This window comes from Micropterus salmoides, unplaced genomic scaffold (genome assembly GCF_014851395.1).
Source record: "Micropterus salmoides isolate LMB-PRFRI ecotype aquatic unplaced genomic scaffold, ASM1485139v1 Ms_hic_scaffold_9, whole genome shotgun sequence".
Classification (NCBI taxonomy): Eukaryota; Metazoa; Chordata; class Actinopteri; order Centrarchiformes; family Centrarchidae; genus Micropterus; species Micropterus salmoides.
In genome coordinates this window covers 15,772,117-15,792,907 of record NW_024044681.1, presented here as the reverse complement: position 1 = coordinate 15,792,907, position 20,791 = coordinate 15,772,117, and the positions used below count along the sequence as shown (strand labels likewise).

Sequence of the window (20,791 nt, the reverse complement as noted above, 5' to 3'; positions counted from 1 at the left end):
TGACAGGTGATGTTGGCCATATTATGTCCCAGAGGTCATCATCAGGGGCAGACTGTCTGATGTTTGCTGTAGCATCAAAGTCTGTGATGTACAGCTGCACCCTGATCCTTCCTGTACTGTATGTAGCACTACACAGAACACAACTCTACGCACTTTACGGCATGGGGGGAGTGAATGTCACAGCGGTGCACTTACAGGCCATGTTGCATAAGAACATGAAAGACGCCTTCAGTTTTCATCCCTTTAGGTGCATGTTTTGAAGCATCTATAGCATCTAGGAACTTCTATATCTAACATTCACACTATCCCTCTGTGTGTCTACATCATTGTCTTCTGACATGTACCTGTTAAAACTTAAAAACTAGTATACTGTGAGTGTTTGTCTTCCTGCAGGACCAAATATTTACCAAAAAGCAATAAAAGCACAGACAAAAAAAAAGTCGTTCTCGTTTTTATGTTAAAAATTATCTCTACCTTCTAATTCATGCCTACCGAGTTTTAAAAAGACATTACAGAAGTTGACGCAAAGCTTTTCACATTAGTGAAATGCCTTTCTGATAATAATTCTCTTTAATCAGGGGAAAAGTGTGTAATGCTTTGAAGTGAAAACTGCCTTGAAGCAGGCCTTCATAGACACCACTTAAATTACTTCTAATTCATAATTATGTTCTGATCAATTCCTATTGAAAAAAAAAAATAATGATTCAACCACTCATTAAATTAGCCTTTATGTTGCTTTGCAAGCTTGTAGCAGTTCATGATGACAGGGATTTTGAGTGGTTTTGTTAAATAAAAACCTCCAGGCCTTAAAGCAGGTATAAATTATATTATCTGGCCAAAGCAGGAAGCTCTTTTCAGCAAAATTTAGCAGCTACAGTAAATAGCCATATATATGCCTGAGGAGTTAGTTGAATATTGGACTTACAGTCATCAGGTAGTCTGAACATAACTCCAAATCAATGCAAATGTTCCTTCACATCTGCTGGTGTGTATAAATAGGCTACTGTTTGCTAACACGTTTAGCCAGATCAACTTAAAAAGTGGTAATATGTCAGCGTTGTGTTTGCTGTAGTATAGAAACTTTAGCCAATGAAATCTCTTGATGAGTGAAAAAGAATGCTGAATCATGTGTAAACCAGCACTTCAACTTTAAAAAAATATCGGCCGGCAGAGGTGCAGTTAAAAAAGAAAAAACAGCTTGGATACCATGCAGACAAGATCAGACAGTGATTTGACTCTTGGGCCTCTGCTATCGCCATCACATTTTCTGACGCTTCTGACATCAGCAATATAATATACCAAAATAATCAACAAATTTGCAACATTATACAGGTTAGGTTGTAGGTTACTTGACCCTGTGCTATTGTGTGCATAGTACTTTGTGCTGGGAGAGACAACACACAGCACACTGGGCTCCGTGGTCATGATAATCCTTCCAGGCTCATACTTTGATTTATGTCAGCTGCCTTCATGACACTTAAGATGATTTCCTCTGTGGCTTTATAATTGCTAGGAAACAAGTCAAAGACATTTAGCTCTAGATTAATGAGGGATGTGATTTTAGTGAAGATGGACTTATTTTTTTGAAACTGGCCTGGGAAAACAAAGGTGTTGAGCCTTTCCCCCCCCAATGCATCTGGGTAAAGATTTATAAATCGCACACGTCAAGGTATCCCTGTAGCTGCCTTAAAATATCTCTCCATAACAAACTAAACAACAGGGAATATCTGGCAAAGATCTACAACAGCCTCGAGTGGTTTCAGCACCGTGGACAGCTCCACAACACGGTTTCATTCACACGAAGCAGTTTATCTCTTTACTGTTCAACTGTGGCTTACAATCAATACTCCTCACTATCAACTGTCAGTGTGTGGTTCAGATTGTACACCAGCCAACTATGAGTACTGAGGGCAACACTTTTTCTGGGTCTTTATTACACTACTGACATTATATGTGATATGTGGAAATGAAATAGCAAACCTCTACATCTGTGCTATGATCTTTTTTTATTTTTAAGAGTGGCTAGATATAAATGGTGAATCTACCTTTCCGCTCTATTCTTTTCACTTTCATAATTGTTTTTAATAGGGAGAAAAAGCATAAATTATCACTGTAGGTAGGACTCCTGCCCTTGCCATTTCCCACATTAGTTGGCAAATCTGAAACCGTAGCCACTGCAGTGTTTATGTGTTGGTGAACCTTGCAGAACCTCCCATGTTTGAGTGTCTGAGGGTTGATAACAGGCTATTACCACAGGTAATGACCCACGCACAGCCAATAAACTCTCCCTTAATGAGAACTAGGCCATAAAAAGAAAAGCCGTGCTCCATTGTGCTCCTTCTCTCTGATGTTGAGAGTGTGTCTTTAAGAGCACTCTTCTAGCCTGGATAAGTAGCTACCTTCTCCTAACACATATATTTTATTTTATTTTCTCTCTCTTAATCTCCCTTTTCATTCACTTCTAAAAAAATACATCTCTTTATTTTGTCAGAGGAGCAAAATGAAGACATTAGAAGAGGGTGACCGCAATCTAGGTTTCATCACCTTGGTATAGAATGCAGATAAATTGAAGACAACAAAATATTACAGCAGACAAGTGGCACAGCTGAATTTTCAATAAAAAAGGAGTTAGTTTGATAGAACATCAGAGTGATTGTCAAGCTTTGTTTTTACTGTCCACATGCATAGTCTTTTTCCTTTGATTTTTGCAGTGTTGCTGCTGGTATGCAACACTGTGCAATTCAAAAACATTGCACCAAAATGTATAATATGCTGACAGCACTTGAACACTCCTCACCTATGAGAGACAGCTGTTTGGAGGATCTGGGCTGCAGGTCCATGCCATTCTTCAACCAGAGGAGTTTGGGATTTGGGATGCCGTCGGCGTGGCAGTGGAGGCTGGCAGATACACCAGGCTCCTGGGCCTGCGTCTCTGGATAGACCAGGATCACTGGAGGGACTAGACGCACCAACACAAACAAAGCCCAAGACACAAACAGGGAGAGAGGAGAGGGGGCGAGTGAAAACATAATTACACACTATTTCATGGTAGACTGTAACTCCTGGGGGAATATAGCACAAACACCCACACGCGCAGTGGGCAGAGTGGAATTTGTTTCACCCCAGCATGGAATATATTCACACATAACAAGAATCCAAGAGCTCTGGGGCTGCTTTATTTCAGCTCGACTCCTGCATGAAATAGATGTTGGAAGTATCTGCCACTTACCTCCTCCTCCGGGGAGAAGACTGCAAATGAATGAGGAGGAATCAGTGGGGAACAGGTAAGATGTCATTTTCTGGTTAAGATGCTGGTCACCCTCTCAACCTTGAGGCCGCTGTCAAATCCTTACCTCTCTCTTTATCAACTTACAACCTTGCTGCTTAACCCTAATGCAATATTAATATTGCATCTGTTGCTTGCTTGTTGCTTGCTTGTGCTTTATTGGTGTTTTTTCCCCCCCATAATTTCTCTTTCACCCTATTATTAATCTAAAGTTTATTACATATTTTAATTGTTATCAGTACTGTGCACTGTAACTAAGTTTATTTACTCACACAGTGTACTTGAATAAAAACTTTAAAGGTACTTGTACTTCACTTAAAATGTTTCTGTTTTATCCTATTTTATACTTCTACTCCACTAAATTTCACGGGGACATACTGTACTTCCAGGATTTCACAATGTCGCGATCACAACTACTAACACAAATTCAGCAAATCCCTGTGAATTCATGCAATTTTGACCAAGCACAGAACTTTTCTGCAAATTTAACTTATCTCTGTTTTCCAGCTTGTCACTTCCTTGTTTACAAGTCGCAGCAAACGTGTGATACCAACGTCTCAAATTTGCTGAAAAAAAAAGAAAAAAAGGATTGTTTTGCAAAATGTGCGGTTTTGTGGTCGAACATAAAGGAATTTGTGATTGACACGAAATGCATGGAGGAAGTCAGACGAGACAGGCTGTTGCATCCCGGTCAGTTGCAAGCGCTGAAACAATCATGGTAAGCTGGTTTAAATATGCCGGGTTAGGGTTAGGTCCGTGAAATCCTGGAGGGACTGTTTAAAGATTTAACTATAATTTTAAAGTTAAAAAAAAACAAAACATCTACCATGCAGTTTTCACTTAATCCCACAATTTCATCTCAAAAAACGCCCAAATCACTGCAACTTTCAACACAATTCTTTAGAAAAGCAGCCGCGAAAACAGGCATTTTAGACCGCGGAATCCTGGAGCAACTGACTTTTCTACTCCACTACACATTTACATTTATCTCACAGCTAGAGATATTGGTGACTTTATATTAAGATTTTATGTAAAAAAATAAATAAATAAAAAAAAGGTTTTTATGATATAAGAATTTCTATACTATAATGCATTGTTGAAGACCTGTTTGTGACCCCTTACAAAAAGCAATTGGAGTTTCTTTTCATGTTTAAGATGTCTGTGATTTGTTAACCGTTCCATAAAAGACACATGTCCACAATGTCCTCAGATGGTTTCATAACTGTTTGAGACTCAAAAAGTTAAAATGTTCCAATATTTCACACAAAAGATCAGAAAAAATGTTCCTTCACATCAGTGATGAGACATTTTACTGCACAATCAATACTCTGTGTGTCTTTCGATACTTTATGTACATTCCGCTTATACTTATATACTTTTACTTAAGTAGAATTTAGAATGTAGGACTTTTACTTAATAACTTTAACTTCATTTTTGTTTTTTCTACTTTTGAGCCTGGTTTACAGATACTACATATCTCCCACTACCTCACACACACAAATTAAATACCCATCATCTCTTCCCACAAGCACGAGTACTTCTACTCACACATAGGGCTGTCTGAAAGTCCTGTAGTCTGTGTCTCCACGTCTATCTCTATATAATCGTTTGGTCTGTTTTTCTACCAAAATTGTACTTTGGTACAGCGACTCTTCCTTTCTTCCATTTTATACATTATGTACTTGACATTCCAGAAACATTCTTCATGAGCATTTATACCATGCTCTTGGGTACTATAATACCATAGAAAGAGTACTAGACTGCAACTATGGTTACTTCATCAATGCTGAAGCGCTATCATTCCTCTTGTCACAGAAAAAAAAAATAGCGTGGGTGTTATTGCTTTAATACAACACGATGCAAACCGTCCACTTAGTTTAATGTGGCACTTGGCTCCCTTCCATTCCACCTTATCTCATCTTGTTCCATCACGCTTGAAATGCCTTGATTCCCCCACACAAATATTTGATAATTGCCCTTGCCTGATAACTTGCCCTTCAGGACCTTAGTCTGTCTCCATGACTCCCTTCCCATCATCCTCTTTCCCTCTTTAATTCAAGGTCTAAAATGCAGCCGCTTTTCTTTTCAATTAGCATCTCAGAAAAACAAAGCAATCACACCCATTGTCTCTCATAATTGAAAGAGACTTAATTGAATAAATTCCCCCCCCCCCCTTTGCCACACTGAGACAAAAGCACAGAAATAAGAAAATGTATTTGTTACAGGTAGGGGGGATTTTTCAAATTCTTCCTCCCTGGATTTCCTTTGGAGCTGCCTAGAAATAACTCAATTCTAAAAGGCAGGGGAGAGGAAGACCTTTATGCAGATAATTAATATGAGCACGACAGTGCTTTGGTAAGTTCAGCTTGCTGTCACACCGAGGAGCACCGATGCCACTATTTGAGCTAGCGGTCTCTCCCGAGAAGAGCCGTGCACCTCCAAGTGTAACGTTACTATTTAAAAACGGTAACGTTATACTATTCTTTGTGGGGTTCATCTGTGGGGATGATTGATTCTAAGTACATATTAAAGGCAGTTCAGAGTCATCAATGAGTTAATACACTTAGAAGATGTTGTATTCCGTGAGATTCAGCAAACAATCTGAGGTGATAACTGCGTTTGATCAGCGACGTTTCTGGAAGCTTAAGAGGTGGATGCATAATTCTGCAGAACAGCTGTTGTAGGCTACCTGCAGAGATTTACATCCACCTTTTTTGTCATCATATAATGTGCGTTATGCCTGCAGACAGGTAGCTGGGCTGTAACGAGGGCAATGGTTTAGTTAAAGTGAGAAATTAGGTGTGTGAGAGCCACCTCTGAATTTGTTTGGTGCTTTAGAATTTGCCAAAAAAGGTAGTACAGTTCAATAAGAAATATAAAATAAGATCCTTATAATAAACGTTCAATAACATCTGACTTGAGTAGTTATTATTGCACAGTGTCCAGCAGCAAACCGTATATTGCACATATTAGGAAAAAGTGTATTTCACATTGCCACCCCTAATTACTGTCACATGCCAGAGAGGTTATCATGCTGAGGCGATGACAGAGTTCAGTAGCTTTATGGCTCTTTGGAAGAAGCTGCTTAACTGTCTACCCATTGTTGTCTTTACAGGTGCCAGAGGAGCTGATTGCAGAACCCTCCAGATGTGATTAGCTGTGTCCAGCTCTTCAGGAGAGAACAGCTCCAGCTTCCAGCTCCTGCTTTTCTTTTTACTCACAACACCTGAACACTACTGACATGAAATTATGACACTGGGTTCTTATCAACAGATTCTGTCATTATAATAACTCAACACATTTCAAGTCATACAAAACTACTTTTACATTTGTAACCTTTTAATATTGATGTTTTCATGAATGCAAGACAAGAGCTTAATTTATTAAACTATTGCTTTTGTATTAGGAATACTTTGTTATAAAGTGTATCAAACTAATTATACATAATAAAATCATTCATCAGTTTCGTATTTTAATTTTAAATAGTATGATCTAAACTTAATATATTATACACTGCTCAAAGAAATAAAGGGAACACTTAAACAACACAATGTAACTCCAAGTCAATCACACTCCTGTGAAATCAAACTGTCCACTTAGGAACACTGACAATCAATTTCACAATTTAGTCTCAATTAGCGAGACACCCACAATAACGTAGTGGTTCTGCAGGTGGTGACCACAGACCACTTCTCAGTTCCTATGCTTCCTGGCTGATGTTTTGGTCACTTTTGAATGCTGGCGGTGCTTTCACTCTAGCATGAGACGGAGTCTACAACCCACACAAGTGGCTCAGGTAGTGCAGCTCATCCAGGATGGCACATCAATGCGAGCTGTGGCAAGAAGGTTTGCTGTGTCTGTCAGCGTAGTGTCCAGAGCATGGAGGCGCTACCAGGAGACAGGCCAGTACATCAGGAGACGTGGAGGAGGCCGTAGGAGGGCAACAACCCAGCAGCAGGACCGCTACATCCGTCTTTGTGCAAAGAGGAGCACTGCCAGAGCCCTGCAAAATGACCTCCAGGGGTTTACAGCCCAACACCGTGCAGGACGTTTGGCATTTGCCAGAGAAAGACTGGCAAATTCGCCACAGATGAAAGCAGGTTCACACAGTCTGGAGACGCCGTGGAGAACGTTCCGCTGCCTGCAACATCTTCCAGCATGACCGGTTTGGCGGTGGGTCAGTAATGGTGTGGGGTGGCGCACAGCCCTCCATGTGCTCGCCAGAGGTAGTAGCCTGACTGCCATTAGGTACCGAGATGAGATCCTCAGACCCCTTGTGAGACCATATACTGGTGCGGTTGGCCCTGGGTTCCTCCTAATGCAACACAATGCTAGACCTCATGTGGCTGGAGTGTGTCAGCAGTTCCTGCAAGAGGAAGGCATTGATGCTATGGACTGGCCCACCCGTTCCCCAGACCTGAATCCAATTGAGCACATCTGGGACATCATGTCTCGCTCCATCCACCAACGCCACGTTGCACCACAGACTGTCCAGTAGTTGGCGGATGCTTTAGTCCAGGTCTGGGAGGAGATCCCTCAGGAGACCATCCGCCACCTCATCAGGAGCATGCCCAGGCGTTACAGGGAGGTCATACAGGCACGTGGAGGCCACACACACTACTGAGCCTCATTTTGACTTGTTTTAAGGACATAACATCAAAGTTGGATCGGCCTGTAGTGTGGTTTTCCACTTTGATTTTGAGTGTGACTCCAAATCCAGACCGCCATGGGTTGATAGATTGAATTTCCATTGATAACTTTTGTGTGATTTTGTTGTCAGCACATTCAACTATGTACAGAAAGGAGTATTTAATGAGATTATTTCATTCATTCAGATCTAGGATATGTTATTTTAGTGTTCCCTTTATTTTTTTGAGCAGTGTAGTTAATAGCTGTAAATAAAAATATTAAGATGTTATTTATAGGCTAACATTTTACATATGTTAGTAGAAAGTAAAAAATGAAAGGTTGATGTTATATACTGTTTTATTTTGACATTTCTTTAAGAGACAAATGTGACACTGACTGAGAAGTTACTCTGTAGTGAAAAACAGAATTATCTGCACACTGAATAGTTTTGAAGCCCTGTAGGAGGTGTCATTTATTGCGACCTCTGAGAACTTCGTGTGGCTTACATTGTATAGACTCACCTATTTGCTACATGTGCATTCAGTCAGCTCTGAGACCTCAGAGTTTGCAAGGTCACAATAAAAACCACCTAGTGAGATTCATAATTACTCTGTGCAGATCAATTTTTTGTTTCAGCACTTAACCCACAGGATGGTTTGGATGTGCCCACATTGTTCGGTGTTTAAACTAGACTTATATCAGAGCAGCAAACAAGGCACTCTTCACAAACTTCAGGCTCCGTTATACAGTCTGTGGTTACTGGGTGTATGGCTCCTTATTTATATTAAAGTATAAGTTAGATAAAATACTCCTGCACACATAGAAATACACTACATAATTTTCAACATTTCATGTGAAACATGTTGGGAGTATTTTCACTTTTTAACTTATACTAGACTGATGTTCAGAGAGTTCAGTTTTAATGTTTCATGTTTTATCTGTGGTATACGATTAGCTTTTCAGTAAGTAGTAAAGACAGGGAGTGCTAATATATATATATATATAAAAGTGAACCATAAACCATATCTTTTTTTTTAAATGGATCTATGATACAAATATGGACAATATTTAAAAGTCAAAGTAAACAGAAGGAGAGAACGCCTTTCCACGTCAGTCCATGACAACAGATAGACTTCCACAACAATAACAAGGCTTCCAGGTCTCTGCAGCTCTCTGGCACCAGGTGGGACATCTGATCCACAGTGTGAATCTTTGATATATTCTAGATTCATTACACAAAGCGAAGCCTTTCAAGCCCTTTTTGTTTTCATCTTGGTCATTACGGTTTACAGCTCATGGAAATAAAAACTCCACTATCTCAAAATGTATTAAATTTTTAGAATACATACATTTCTGTATTATAAATTATACAGAAATATCCACTGGAGAAGAGCTCTCTAATCAACTAACTCAAAACACTTGCAAAGGTTTCTGAAGCCTTTACTCTCTGTCTGGTTCTGATGCTCACAATGAACTTTTCCTCAGTATTCTAATTTTTTTAGATGCTCCTCTAAAAGATGCCTCAGTGTTTTAATGTTGACAGCACTATTATGTCACATATGTGGGAGAAAATGGAACAAGGGAGACAGTCTTTAAATGTTTTTGTGTTGTCCTTTTAAGACAGACAATTTTATATCAGCTGTCAAATGTCCAGTAGCCAAGACTAGCAACATTATTTTAGACTCAAAGTTTAAGCTTTGAGTACCAGATCTGGAGGCATCAGAACCTCAACAAGAATCTTGTGACAAATATAAAAAGTACCTTTCTCTCTCAAGTGTCCTATTCCAGACAATAATCCCACACAGCCCTGCCAACAGCAGCAACGTTACTCAAAATAGCGGTGTGGGGAATTAATTAACGTGATAGCAGCCATGGCTTTTACAAGATATACAGCTTCCATCATGTAACTGAGGACTCTACCGCTAGCTTATTACGTTTATTACTAGTAAGTTAACATACTGAGGTGACGTCCAAATAAACGACTCGTAACCGCTCGTAACCGCTCGTAACCAACGGTATGTAAAGTTAAAAGGGTTAATTGATTTGCTTGAAATTGTTCGTTTGAGCTGTAACATTAAGTAAACTTAAGGTAATTAATAACTTAGTTAACTGTTAACGTTGGTCTCAACAAAATCTAACGTTAGTGTTGCAAAATAATGTTACTATATATATTAAAAAGCATTTAAAACCTTGTGAAGTATTATGTCAATAACAGATATGTGAGTTATTTTAATATTCTCTGGTGTCTTACCTTGACTGTGAGCTGGTAATGTCGGTAAACTGGTAACAACATGGCCGCAGGTTCCAACCTCCACTGTACAGCATCGCAAAGTAGCATTAGCTCCTTAGCCTGAGCTAACTTGGTAACTTCGAACTAGGCACGAGTGGTTTCTGCAACATGTCACCTCAGCTCCACCTACGGCCCGCCTCTTTCCCATTTTTGGTTATCCGGGAGTGACACGCAGTGACGCGCTGCCAAGATGGCGCCGGCCAGCTCCGGTGATTTTGAGCTTCAAAACGCCTCTTCAGAAACCAACGGGTGATGTCACGGACGCTACATCCATTTTTATATACAGTCTATGGTAACAGCTTTATGGATACTTTTCATCTGTAGGGAAAATAAATTGTTTTGCCAAACAAGACCTTCTACACTAAAGCACAGCTTAATTATACAGGAAATCTACATAATATGGAGAAACTATTGATATATTTTGATTTGAATTATTGTTTCAGTCATTTTTCAGGAAAAAACGCTAAATGTTCGATGGTTTAAACTTTTCAAATGTGAAGATTTGATGCTTTCCTTTGTCATATATAGATAGATAATTAGATACACGGCTAAAAAAATTTAAGGTACCACTCAAATCACACATCAGGTATCTATGAACAAAACAGTATAAAGTTCAAAATATTTACTGTACATTGTATAATCTGTTGAGAACAAAATCACATAACCAAAGAAGGCTGATCCAACTTGCGTGACATTCATCACGGCAACTCATTCAGTCACTAGTAGTGTGTATGGCCCCCACGTGATCCTGATGAGGCAGCAGATGGTGTCCAGCATAAGGTCTGACAACTGCTCTGGATTTCACCCTGGTACCTAACAGCAGTCAGGGTACCGTGGATGTCTGTATGTACCCTCTAAGGATATGCCTTCCCAGCCCATCACTGACCCAAAGCCAAACCGATCATGCTGGTGATGTTGCAGGCAGCATAATGTTCACCACGGTGTCTCTAGACTCTTGTATGTCTGACACGTGCTCAGTGTAGACCTGCTCTCATCTGTGAAGAGAACACGGCACCAATGGTGGTCCTACCAATTCTGGTAAATGCCAATCACGCTTCATGGTGCTGGGCTGTGAGCACAGATCCCACTAGAGGACGTCAAGCTCTCATGCCACCCTAAAGGAGTCTGTTTCTGACAGTGTAGTCAGAAACATGCACACGAGTAGCCCACTGGATGTTATTTTGTATGGCTCGGGCAGTGCTCCTCCTGTTCTTCCTCTCACAAAGGAGCAGATACCGGTGTTGCTGCTGGATTGATCTCCAGCTTTTCTCATATAACGGCCTGTCTCCTAGTACCTCCTCTATGCTCTTCAGGTTGTGCTGCAGGTACCACCTCATGCTACCAACAGTGACAAGAACACTAGCAAAATGCAAAACTACAGAACTATCAGTCAGGAAGAATAGGGAAAGAGCAATTGTCTGTGGCCTCCGCCTGCAAAACCATTCCCTTTGAGGGTTGTCTTGTTGATGCCTCTCCAGTGCATCTGTTGTTACTTTCATTTGAAGCAAAACAAGTGACACTGATTCACAATCACTTATGTTTCCTAACTGGACGATAAATATTCCTGAAGTTTACCTGACTTGATGTTATAATGTGATGATCAAGAGTCCCCTTAATTGTTTTGAGCAGTGTGGATAGCTAGGTAGGTACACGACTTTTACAAAAAAACCAAAAACAAACATAAAAAAATATAAAGAATTAAAATACAATTAACAAATTTACAAATATGTACTATACACAAGTAGAAGTAAAAAGACATAGATGTCCCCTTGACTATATCTGGGCAAATGACTGTAGAAGGATGTGCATTGTGCAATTGTCATTCAGGAGAAATAAGTCTCCTCTCCCTGGCCAGAGGGGAGCCACTGTATATTTTAATTGCAGTGTGCAGGAATGACTTCCCGTTGCGGCCCTTGTTGCGGAACTGAAGGAGTAGGTGACTGAAGAGACTTTGAGTCCGACCAGTAGTTCACGCATGACAGTTAACTTGATATCTTTGTTGATGTTTTTTTTGAGTGCTGGTCAGACAAAACATGACATTTAAAGACATCAACTTGGCTCTTGGAAAATATCATAGGCATTCCATTTTTCTGACATTTTAGACAACAAATCGTCAGATGTGAGAAAATATTGGGCAGATGAATCAACAATGTAAGTAATTGTTAGTTGCAGCCCTAAACATACTTTAAGTCTCACAAACCCTAATCAGCGTTTTGTTTATTCACTTGTTTACATAAATCATTCATGCAATGCATTAATACTGCAGCCCATGTGACAACCACTGTGACTCCTTTCACAGCATTAAATGGTAACACTTCTGCAGTTAACAAAGGGGTACTGTATGTGGAAAGATTGTGGAGTAGCTTAGCTCATATGACAAAATAGAACATATTTGGTAAAAAAACTAAATTATATATCCACATTAGGGGTGTGATGAGAGCTTGCAATATTAAAACTTGACGATATTTCTTGTCGAGGTGAAAAGCTGTCTCATGATATCAGCATGATGGATATCAGCACAATTGCTTGAAATCATTCATGCATAAGGCACAATGAGGGACACTTAAGTCCTTCTAAAATGGCTGTGGAAGTATGCCCGACAAAAAAGTTTGGGAACCACTGCCATATGACAATGCTGTACTTAATGTATCTATGGTTGTTTCCAGACATTTAAATCAACAGCATGTTGGCTTAATTGCCTTTGTAGTGGACAACAGTGTGGATTTGTGCATTTTATATTAAATAAATTTGGAGCTACTCCAAATTCCTCTTTTCCTCTCCCAGAGAGGAGCAGGAAGGTTGAGATCAACTTTCAACAGACGGCTGAAGAGACCCCAACAGAATGGGGGTGGAGGTCACTCTCTCTAAGTGCTATTCCTGAGCAGTTGATCGTAAAACTGGCACCTTTGATTCCTGAAGCCTGATAACGTGGTGCTTGACTGTTAAACTGACAAAAAGGGACATTAACCAGCGATTAGCATTTCCCTGAACAGCCTATCAGAACTCCCCTTTAGAGGGGGGCAGGAAACCCTAAACTGCCCCCCCCTCCCACACCACCATGGCAACTGACCTTGCTCTGTGTTTCATTACCCCATCAAAGGGATACCCCTTCACGCCTATGTGACAAAATCCAGAGCAACACGGACCGTCCTGAACTTTGTGTAAACAAAGACTGCAGTCTCCAAAGTGTCAAAGCATTAACTGTTTAATTAAATCTTTTAGTTACTTGATTACATTTGAGTAGTTATGTTACCATGTTGTTGCTATCTGTTGTTGATATTAGTGCTGAAAAGAATCTAAATAAGTTACTTTTGCAGTGTTTTTATTTTCAGCAAGATTAAGGACACTCCGTCACCTTATGTGTAACCAATGCTTGTTCACAATACTTACTCACACAATTCCTTTAGAAATGATGATAAAGAAATGTCATACTATACTCCGCCGGCTTGATTTTAAGGCTAAATAACTAAATTCCCCAGTTCCTAAGGAAAGATTGTTTGGATTAATCTAAACTTTCCTCATGTAACCTGAGCTCCCCCAAGTGGACGAAATAAGTATTACATACCATCGTCGGAAATGCCGTTAATGTATAAATGTCACTCATTTATCATGACCAATAATTTGACAATTGTTTTCCTGTTACCAAATGCTTAACTTAGAACGGTACAACTGTTTGACCAGTGAGGTTTGATTGTGGAAAATATCTGATTATAATACGCGCAAATAGATTTTCCTTTTCTTTTATAGACATTAAAAGTTTAGAAAGGCAGTCCCTTGGGAAACCGGAAACGCCCCCTGGGGGAACCACGCCCCAGACCACGAAAGAGCGACACACGACGTCGCCCGCTCTCTTCTCCTCGTGCTCGTCTTCCGCTCTGCTCTCTGGACGCTTCGGCATGCGTCCGGCGTGCCTCTCCCGGCAACGCCCTAAGAATTCCGACCAGCGCAACAAAGCCTTTGTTTCGCTTGAAGCTACATACGCGAAGTGCCGCGACATCGATTTTTACCTCAGTTCCAGCAACTTTACTTGTTTTATTTTCTTTCCTTCTTTTGTTTTGTTAAAGTTAAAGAACGACCAAGTTCCCTTTTAAGCTTTTTCATCGAGCCAACTTCACTGAGGTCAGACCAAGCTACGTGATCTCGCCAGCGGCAACGAAGGACACCTGAAGAACAGCCGAATTGCCAGATGGAGGACAGCCAACCCTTGAGGTTTTTCTTCACTCAGACACGGAGAACCCCGGAGAATGTGAGAACCTAGCAAAAAGCCAGGATCGGACAGCTAGCGTGGGACCCGTGCAACAGGCCAAAGCAGGCCGCCGACAAGCAGTAAGAACCAACAACACATTCTGTGATCAGGGATGTCCCATAATGTTAATATTGTCTTTTTAACTCCTAAACTCATAGCTTACTTTCATTAGTTCTCCTCTGCCGTATGAGTCAAATGCTTCCCACAATCGAACCTCCATTCTCATTGTTTATTTATTGTTTATTATTTTTAGCCACCCTTTTATATCGCTAGATAATTGTATAATTATTAAAAGCTACCTAGAGGTCTGGAGACTCTAGGATAATAACTCCGGTGGTGCCCCGAAATGAGAGATTTTTATGGTTAATAGTTTCTGAATATTAAAATTCATAATTGGGTATTATTTCTCATAAATGTATTAAAATTCATAGCTAGTTTTAGACATGCTACACCTTGGAGACAGTTTTTAACTATTCTTCACTGATAGAGAAGACAATAAGAAAATCCCCTCAGTGGGGAACCAGAGAGTAGCACAAAGAAAACTAAAGCATTTTGTCCACACTGTAAGTAAGAAATGAGCCACTACTGACCATTCACCTGCAGCACATGTGTCTGATAGAGGTCTTCATAGCCGTAGGCATGGCAACTGTAGTTCCCCATGTGGATTGTTGTCACCTTGGTGATGTACAGGGAGCCATCGTCCCCAAAGTCCTGTAACATGAGGAAGAAATGGAAGAGGAAAATTAAGTGAAGAAAGAAAAGGCGTGTATGGTGGTGAAGAAGAACAGAATAGGAAAAAGGGGGGGGGGGGGGAGAACATGATGAAAGAAGGGAGAGAAAGAACAGGAGGTGGAGGAGAGGGAATAGTGATAAAGAATGGGGGGGGGGGCAGAAAAGAGCCACAGGGAGTGAGGGAGAACCGAAGGTAGCTTGATAGAATACATAAGGATGCTTGGAGAGAGCAGGGAGAAGAAAGAGGAGGCACACAACAGCAGGGAATGATGGGAAAAGACAAGAGAGAAAAAGAGTGATGTGAAGGGGAAGAGAGACCATGAATCAACGGTTTCCCTGTTGAGCTGAAGCAGGCGTTGGGGAATTTGATCCTCCTCTCTCCCCTCATCACGGTGCCTCAGCCTGATAAATGGCAAGGGTTAAAAATATAAAGCCCATTAGGTTGATGAATGGAGCCGGTTGTTGTTGGTGCAGCATGCGGCAGTCACCAGGGGGTTCCAGCCACAGCTTAGGGCGGATTAAGGCATTAAATAGTTTGCTGTCCCACCAAGTGGCAGAGCAGATGTCCTGATGCAGCTCTGTTGTGACATGGAAACCACAAACGGCTGCTTTCCTTCTGAAGTCTCCAGAAATTAATGTGACCTGACAGGGGGTCGCCTTGTGACAGGAAGAAGTGAAATGATTTTCTCGTAAGAAAGACGGGGGAAGTTCAGGCAGACGTTAAAGTTCAGATTGTACAATTAAGGTGAGAGATATAACTACACCAGCGAGGGCAATTAAAGCTGAATAGGCCATTTGGGCTAAAAAGTATGTTATTATTCAAAAGTAAGTATGTAATATGTCTGGCAGGTTATGCCGCATATAAATTTAGTTTAAAGTCTCTTTGTGGTTCCTGTGAAAAAAGGGGGAATCCAGTAGGACCGTCTCCTGAATGTTATTTATTTGGATCGTCAATTGAGATGCCCCTGATTCTAACTTCATATAGTCAGACTTTTTTGGTAGGCTTTAAATTAGTTTCAAACCAAACTGCAATGGACATGGGCAAGGGTGATAAGGGTTTTATTTATCTGACTGTGTGCTAATCTGATATTTTTATGTCACAGATGATCATCAAGGGCACTGAAATGTTAGTCTTACAGGTAAAAGATAAGACTTGATATTAAGGTCATTATAGGAGTTTAATGTGCAGCTGCTAACTGCTCTGCAGGTGTGCTTGGCTGTAATATAACTGTAAGTAAGGGGGTATTGACACAGAATCAGTAATAATGTTCTGTTGTATGTGTATTTGTTAATGTTGTATTTTCTCAAACTGAAACTGTCCCAAACTAGCCAACCAGATTAAGATACAGCTACAGTCTGCTTGGCTGGTGTCATTAGTGACTAAGAAGACATTCATGTGAATTGGAGCTCATCTTAACATAATGGGAATCGTTAACTTTTGAGGCTAAATTATATGCTTTTGTATTGGAAAGAGCAGTGGAAGAATTATAGATGAGGATGGCCAGTGGCCACATTCAAATTAATCAAGTCAATACATCTGGAAAGCAAAACTACATTTATGTCCTTTGACCTATTCGCCAATAGTAATCATCACTGCCTTTTCATAATCCACAATAGTAATGATGCAATAAACTTCAGAGCCACATTCATTTAATGTTTACACTGAAAGTAGCTGTGTAGTAATTGTTTAAATAGGAAATATACATAATTGATTTCATTTCTGAGTGAATCAGTTTCCAATCTCTCTCAAATGCACAATGATGGACAACAGTGGGTACAGTTTAGGCAGCTATAGCTGATTATATTGATGTTCTGTCTACACCTGTTTGTAGTACTGCTTGTCCTTTTGCTCTCTTCCAATCAGACCTGGTGAGGCAGGACTAAACTATCCAACATACACAGTGCAGTTACTTTTGGAGAACATAGCTCTACTCAGAAAACAGAGAGGAAGAAATGTAATGAAAACAGTAGAGTGGAGAAGAAGGTGGGCAGAGACAGACAGAAGGGTAACAAAGACCAGAGAGCGGCTGGGAGAGAACAGTCAAATGAGACAGACTGTAATGTAGCTCTCGGGCTGAGGGGTTATATGCCAACGTGCAGAAAGATTTCAATCATTGTCGAATGAAACTTCTGAAAACAAGCCTGTTTCCATTAAACACAGTTCAATGGAGGAAAACGGTGTGTTGAAAGGACTTTGCCAGAAAACTAAGGCCCTGTGATAGACTGGCGTCTTGTCCAGGGTGCACCCCGCCTTTCGCCCAATGTCAGCTGCTCTAGCCCCCCACGACCCTTTAAATGATAAGCGGCTATAGTAAATGGAGGGATGGAGGGATGTATATAAGTTTCCCTCCCTCGTCTCTTTATTGACCTACATTGTTTAAAGTTGACCTTAACAATCTTAAAAATGTTGGACAAAAAAAAAAAAGAACGACATAGAAGAAAACAAGAACACAAGTCCCGTATTGTTTTCACGGTTACTGTATTTTTCGTCATTCTTTTTTTCTGGTGTCGTCATCTTCCCCTTATTTTGCTGCACATCTACTATTCTAACAGACAAGAACCCATTTTGTACTCCATTTGTATTTATCCTTTATTAAGCCAGGACGTCTATTGAAATACAAAAACTGGCTCAACTGGCAAAATTGACCAACTGGCCACAAAAAGTTGACATTCGTTCAACTCTTATTCTTCTTTCTGGCTTTGACATTAGAGCTGCAATGATTAATCAAATAAGTGATTAGTTGTCAATTATTAAATAAATAAATATTAAATGTAAATATTTTCTTATATATATTTTTTACTCCTATGACAGTGAACATCTTTGGGTTGTGGACAAAACAAAACATTTGAGGATGTCTTCTTGGGCTTTTGGAAACAGTGATCAACATTTTATAGACTAATCCATTAATCAACAAAATAATGATCGCTAGTTGCAGCCCTATTTGACATCCAGTCAACACATGATAATTTTCTTTCATTAATTTAGGGACTTTTACTTTCATCATCTTTGATTTGACTGAAAAATAAAGTCAAACACAGACGGGGCTCCTCTCTCACTGTGTTCTGTGTAAATTCATTATGCACGGTCTAGAGCCTGCGGGACCTCTGTTGCCATCACCTCTCCTCCAGTCTCCACCTTAACACTTGACATTGTTTATCTGCTCATCATCACAGCAGACCAACAAGGCCGCTCATTAACATGCAATTAGTGAATTGTGATCCGGTGGTGGGTAAAGCAAGGCCAGTGCTGTGCTGTCACCTGAGCAGATTAGTCTAAACAGTAGCATAGCCACATACTTCATAAAGCACTGAGCAAGTTATAATTCTCCTGATTCATGGAGAGGGCTTGGGAGTAAAACCTTATTGTTTGATCCTTGACTTTTTTCTTGCTACTATTCCTTTCTCATTTCCTCTCTTGCTTAAAGCCAAGTGATGGTTTTGACGTCCAAGTAGGTCCGCACTATGTACATTTCATCATCTGACGAATTCTGTGAAGGCCCATGTGGATGTCAGTGTGCACCCAAAAAAACTGCGCAGGTGCGGAATCTCAAAATACAAGTGCACCAGCTGCACATGTGCTGCAATGTGTTCAGAATTTAAAATTAGCGGGAAAAACTCCCAGAGCTCTTAACACTTTTAAGCAGCAATGTGATTTTCTCATTTCTAAAAGGTGTTTATAGACTACTTGTTTTCAATCAATATGAGGAGCCCCCCAACTGTGGCCACTTGCTGCTGTAGCTTATAAATATAAATATTAATAAATATTAATGAAGCGGTCCAATTATATTTCTAGAAAGAAACATTTTGAAAACAAACACACCTTAGGGTGGTAAGCATGCACACCATCTTTTATGGGTTTCAAGCATTTTAAAAAGAGGTTCTACTCAGGATCACGACATAGATCTACATTCATAAATATGTTCTGTATAAATAATATTAACTTAGTGGTTTGTGTAATGTTAAAGGGGTCACTCATAGTGAATGAGTAGCTCAATGCTTTGGGTTTGCAGTAAATTTACTGTATGATTCAATCGCTCTCATCATCCATCATGTCCAGCAGCAGGAATTGGCTGTTATCAGCAAACAAACTCTGACTGTACACTACCTGTATAGCCCTTAACTGCAGAGAGAAAGTTAGCAACTAGCTGGTGAAGAGGGCTGAACATTTACAGCAGCGAACGAAATAAATACTTTTTTTTAAGAGTTAGTGGAGCGAATCAAGAGTTATAAGGAGAGTGAGAACACGAACACAATCGCAATGGGATGATAATGTTGCTCTTATGTTTGCAAACACATCAGCCGTGACAGCTTAAATATATCCGGGCTGCGTATGTGTGTGTGGGTTGTTTTGGAGTTCTTTTGCCCCTTGTCGCCAAAAATCTATTAATACTGCTTTAATAGTATTCATTATGGGATCAATTGAGTATACATAAGCAGTGATGTTGTCATAACCAGAAAGATAAGGGCTAAGACAACCCTCACTACATATACGCATACATACTTTTTGCTTAAAAAACTCCAAGCTTATAAACCAGTAACAACCAACCAACCTAAGTTATTCATTAGGCATAGCACGTGTTTGAGAAACACATACCTTCATCATCACCAACAGCAACAAACTATAGCATCAACCTTGATGGAGAAACAACAACATGCACTCACGTTGATGTCCTCCAGGTCCAAGAAGTTTAGTATGATGCCGTTCCTCTTCCAGATGATTGGCGGGCGCAATGTCCCCTGGATAGCACAGGTAAGGACGGCACTTAGGCCCACTGTTACCGTGGAGACGCTGATCTGCTGGTCCTCCGCCAGGCTCAGCTGCACAACCTCTGTTAGAATGAGAGTATGGACGTCAGAAAGGCAAATAACGTGTAGACGACAGACAAATGAGAAGATGGAGGAAGAAGGAGAAAAAAGGATGGCAGAGAAAATCACAAATCAGAACGAGTGTGCTGATGTAGTGGAACTGTAGCCAAGCTTAATACATTTCTAAGCATCCATCTCATTACTAGTGGACCGGGGAGGATAAACAGCTGTCCGGGAGTGAAGGATATCCAGTATGAAAAAAGACTGCGTGTCAGAGGACACACAGCTAGCCAAATATCATTCTTCTCATTAAGGGAAATTTATGTTCACTGAAATGGCCATCCAATTCAATTCACCTTTACGGCAAATTAAGAATTATTCTTCACTGGTTCCCCTTGGCACCATAAATAGTACCTGTCGCCAAGCTGTGTGGCCAAGCGCAAAATCTAAAGTCACAGTTATAATCTGGAAACTGAATCTTTTTCTTGTTGTCAGTTTAAACTTACATTGAGCCCAGTATTTTAAGTAGACATAAAATCAGTGTCTTTGCAGCAAAGTATAGAGTGTGTGCCATGTGGTCTCACTATTAAATTTATCACAAAGTATAAAATTGGAAGAAGAGCATGAAGTATGCCAGTGACTGAATGCGAAGTTAAAGCACGTGGGCACTGACATGATGTATGTCAGTGTGTGACCCTGGGTCAATATTAGCTGGGGACAGGATAACACTTGGGTCATTAAATAAGGAGACAGACACCTGGATCGAAATCTGAATGGAGCCATCTAAGTGTAACACTGTGCA

General features: G+C 40.3%; 1 protein-coding gene across 2 annotated transcripts in view; it reads right to left on the bottom strand.

Annotated features, from left to right (window-relative positions):
• The window catches only part of fstl4 (follistatin-like 4), a 274,958-nt gene that overhangs the window by 22,196 nt on the left and 231,971 nt on the right, over positions 1-20,791 (bottom strand). For both annotated transcript variants that reach the window (XM_038708937.1, XM_038708936.1), the window contains 3 exons: positions 19,846-20,012; positions 15,042-15,162; positions 2,798-2,959 (listed from right to left, as the gene is read on the bottom strand). In XM_038708937.1, coding sequence (XP_038564865.1) covers positions 2,798-2,959; positions 15,042-15,162; positions 19,846-20,012 — 450 coding nt within the window. The remainder of the gene's footprint in view (positions 1-2,797; positions 2,960-15,041; positions 15,163-19,845; positions 20,013-20,791) is intronic.